General features: G+C 34.7%; 1 protein-coding gene across 1 annotated transcript; it reads left to right on the top strand.

The window, feature by feature from the left end:
- The first annotated feature begins 313 nt into the window (after positions 1-313).
- PABPC5 (poly(A) binding protein cytoplasmic 5) lies at positions 314-2,125 on the top strand. The gene has a single exon (XM_056124181.1). It carries the CDS (start codon positions 379-381, stop codon positions 1,525-1,527), a length of 1,149 nt encoding a protein of 382 aa, XP_055980156.1. The 5' UTR covers positions 314-378; the 3' UTR covers positions 1,528-2,125.
- Positions 2,126-4,362: the final 2,237 nt, after the last annotated feature.

Genomic DNA, 4,362 nt, shown 5'->3' with positions numbered 1-4,362 from the left:
CTTCGCTGTTGGTGGGGGGCGGGTGGAGGGGGGGATGCTTTTTGTTTTATGTGTTTGTTCTGAGCTTGCTGACCAGCTGTTTCCGAACTTCATTTTCTCAGCCTCATCGCTGATTCTGGGTCGGCTTCTATCTTCCTTTCGCACTGCCTTTTTCTGTTCCTGACCATAGCTTAGAGAAAGCAGCTCTCTCTCTCTCTCTCTCTCTCTCTCTCTCTCTCTCTCAATCTCAATCTCTCTCTCTCTTTCTCTCTTTCTCTCTCTCTCCTCTCCTCTATTTCTTCCTGGCCTCTTTCTCCTTTCTCTCTCCTCTCTCTCTCTCTGTGTCTCTCTCTCTCTCTTTCTCTCTTCCCAGACAGCAATCTCCTGGTACTCAGAAAGATGGGAAGTGGGGAGCCTAATCCTGCTGGTAAGAAAAAGAAGTACCTAAAGGCTGCTCTATACGTGGGTGACTTGGATCCAGATGTCACTGAAGACATGTTATATAAGAAGTTCAGACCTGCTGGCCCTCTGCGTTTCACCAGAATCTGTCGTGACCCTGTGACCCGCAATCCTCTGGGCTATGGCTATGTTAACTTCCGTTTTCCTGCTGATGCAGAGTGGGCACTGAACACCATGAACTTTGATTTGATTAATGGCAAACCATGCCGCCTTATGTGGTCTCAGCCAGACGACCGCTTAAGAAAATCTGGAGTTGGAAATATATTCATCAAAAACCTGGACAAATCCATAGACAATAGGGCCCTTTTTTATTTATTTTCTGCTTTTGGCAACATTCTCTCCTGCAAAGTCGTATGTGATGATAATGTTTCTAAGGGTTATGCCTATGTTCACTTTGACAGCTTAGCTGCGGCCAATCGGGCCATCTGGCACATGAATGGAGTAAGACTTAACAACCGCCAGGTGTATGTTGGCCGATTCAAATTTCCAGAAGAAAGGGCAGCTGAAGTAAGAACCAGGGATAGAGCAACTTTCACCAATGTTTTCGTTAAAAACTTTGGAGATGATATGGATGACGAAAAACTGAAGGAGATTTTCAGTGAATATGGGCCAACTGAGAGTGTTAAGGTAATAAGGGATGACTTTGGGCAGTCTAAAGGCTTTGGATTTGTGAGATATGAAACGCACGAGGCAGCCCAAAAAGCTGTGCTAGACCTCCATGGAAAATCCATTGATGGGAAAATCCTATATGTAGGGCGAGCACAGAAGAAAATTGAACGCCTGGCTGAATTAAGACGAAGATTTGAACGGTTAAGATTAAAAGAAAGAAGCCGGCCTCTGGGGGTGCCAATCTATATTAAGAACCTAGATGAGACCATTGATGATGAAAAACTGAAGGAGGAATTTTCTTCCTTTGGATCAATTAGCCGAGCCAAAGTTATGCTGGAAGTAGGGCAAAGCAAAGGGCTTGGGGTCATTTGCTTCTCTTCCTTTGAGGAGGCAACCAAAGCAGTGAAGGAGATGAATGGTCGTATAGTGGGCTCTAAACCAGTGCATGTCACCCTGGGCCAAACCAGGCGCAGGTGGTGAGAAAAAGAATTTTCTTTGTTTCAGCCTTAAACTGATGCCTGCTTAGTTTGGGCTACTTTGTGATAAGAGTTTATTTTATGCCAAACCCAGTTTGTTTGCTTTTTTTAAGTGGATGCTTTCTTTTGGAAAAAAAAAAAAACTAGAAGACTTTGTTTGTTTTAGTGAAGAACATAATTTCTAATTTTAAAATTGTCATTTTGTACTATTTTTTATATAATATCCTTAGGAATTCTTAAAATAAAGTTTATTCCTCCACTCATTTTTCTGAAAAATAGTCAATACTATAGATAAGTATATTTCCTTCCTTATTTCAGAAATAAGACCATACTTAGTTACTTCTATAAAAATGTTATCAAAATGAATTTTAGGAATATATCACAGTGAAAGCATTTAGTTTGCTTTAAAAATGTCATTGGGGGTATGTATATTATCCAATTTACATTTTTGCATAATTTCATTTTAAATTACTATTTAAAATTGATATACTTTTAAAAACATGTTTTCCTCTTCCCTTTATTTATGATTTTAATAATATATTATTATTATCTTTATTTGGGGGCCACACCTGGCAGTACTCAGGGTTTACTCCTGGCTCTATGCTCAGCAACCATTCCTGATAGTTCTCGGTGGATCATGTGAGGTGTGCCAGGGATTGAACCTGGGTCAACTGTGTGCAAGGCAAGCACCTTAACCCAAAACTGATACCATCTTTTAATAAGTGTTGGGGATTTTCTTTACTAAGTTTGTGCCCAGAGAAGTAACCATATTAATGTTTTCTCAATACTTTAGAAATTTAATATTAAAAGGCAATTATTATTTAAATTTTGAGTTACATCTTAAAAACCTTTCCTGAGATATTCAGCTAACTAAGAAAGAATAATAACTGTACTGGGTTAACTTTACATTTGGATACTTTTAAGATGTTTTGCCTTCAACTTTTAATAAGTTTCCAAATGAAAGATAAATATTCCATTTAATGATATTTAAAAGCAACTGTGACAAACATCTATTGAACTTGCCATTACCTTTAAATTGTTGAATATACCCTTGTGATAATATTCACAGATGTCTTGAAGTTAAGAAAACTGTTACTTCTCAGTTAAATCACATGGCTCCATCTATTACATGAGTGTTATTAATCCAATATAGTTCTCTTTATGTATGGCTGCTTGGATGTTTTAACAAATGCTATGGTCTACATTGTAGTTGCATTATTTAGTGTGTAATTTCTATATTACACTTACTATGTGTTTCACTTACAGTTCCCTCCTGCTTCCAACTACTTTCTATCTGTATGTCAATTATTCTTATGTGTTTTTAGATGTTTTTAGATTACCTTTATTTTAATATATGCCAGTTCAAATCCAATTTTACTGGAGAAATAAATTGTAAAATTTAAGTAATTACTTTTTAAAAATAGGACTCATTACAGATCCATCTATAATAATGTTTTGTCTCTACTCTGAGTGGTCTTTTTCTGGCTTATGTAGAATGTTTGCTTCATACATAATATTACATAAATATATGATTTTGTTAGTATTTTTGTCAGCTATTTACCATATAGTGAAAAAAGCTGTTTCTGTGTGATTATTGAGCTGCAAAGGTCATTATATTTATTATCAAATATTTCAAAATGTAAACCGCTGTTTTGATGGGTTATAAACAAAATAGATATTCATTGAAAATATATACAATGCAAAATTTATAAATAAGGAAGTACATTCCCACAGTTCAGAGATAGTCAGCGTTAATATTTTCTTTCTTCTTTCCGTTTTTGGGCCTTATCCCAGTTGTGCTAAGGGGCTACTCCTGACTCTGTAATCAGGGGTCACTCCTGGCAGTGCCAGGTATTAAACCAGGGTAGGCAGCATGTAAGAAAAGTGCCGTAGCTCTGAATTATCTTTGGGCCCACTGTTGACATTTTCAATGCATGAAATCATTCTTTTCTTTTTTTCTGTATATGCACATACTTTTACCAAAAATACTATATATATATATAGTTACTTTTTACATTTTTCAGTGAGAACATTGCTTCATGTTAATAAATTAATCTGTATCATCATTTTAATGATAGCATAGTATTCCAGTATGTACTAATGCTTATCAAAGTGGTTCATTAACAAATATAATTTGTTTTTACTGTATTTTATATTTGTAAATAATGCTGTGACAAACCTTATTGCTTAAAATCAGTGTTATATGGACTTGAGAAAAATTATCTAAAGCATGCAAAATATTAAATCTACTAGAAACATTAAAATGCACATATTGGTATATGTATCAAAATTTTGAAACACATTGAAGATACATTCATTGAAATTTAAAAAAAAAAGCTCAAAGCTAATGTGAAATAATTTTCCTATGTGTGGGCCTACTTGCTTTACACCATTGTGACCATTAAAAGTATATGAAAATAATGCAACTCTGAATAAAATTTAAAGGAGTTACATTGGTAGTTATTTATCATATGTGCTTTATGTTATTTTTAACTCATTGCCAGGTTTTATTTAAATTTATAAATCGAAGCTTCAGTGTTAACCTATAAACTTTACAAATGCTTTGACTCAATATAAATATAAACATTTCTAGAAGGTAAAAATCATCTAGTATAAGAATACATTTTTTGAACTATGTTATTACTCATTTTTAAATTTTCAACCAGTATGAGGACAACATAAAATATGCCAAAAGTATATTAAATAGACATGCTAGAACACTGTATCCCGTTGAAACAACTATGAGTTAACTTGGGAAAATGCAGGGGGAAGTTTAAAAGAAAGATAATCTCTATTTGAACACAAACACCTGGTTTACTTTTTAATCATAAGCCTTTTT

Source organism: Sorex fumeus, unplaced genomic scaffold, assembly GCF_029834395.1.
Source record: "Sorex fumeus unplaced genomic scaffold, SorFum_2.1 ptg000050l, whole genome shotgun sequence".
NCBI classification, from domain to species: Eukaryota; Metazoa; Chordata; class Mammalia; order Eulipotyphla; family Soricidae; genus Sorex; species Sorex fumeus.
The sequence above is the reverse complement of the archived record's forward strand: the minus strand, read 5'-3'. Positions and strand labels throughout refer to the sequence as shown.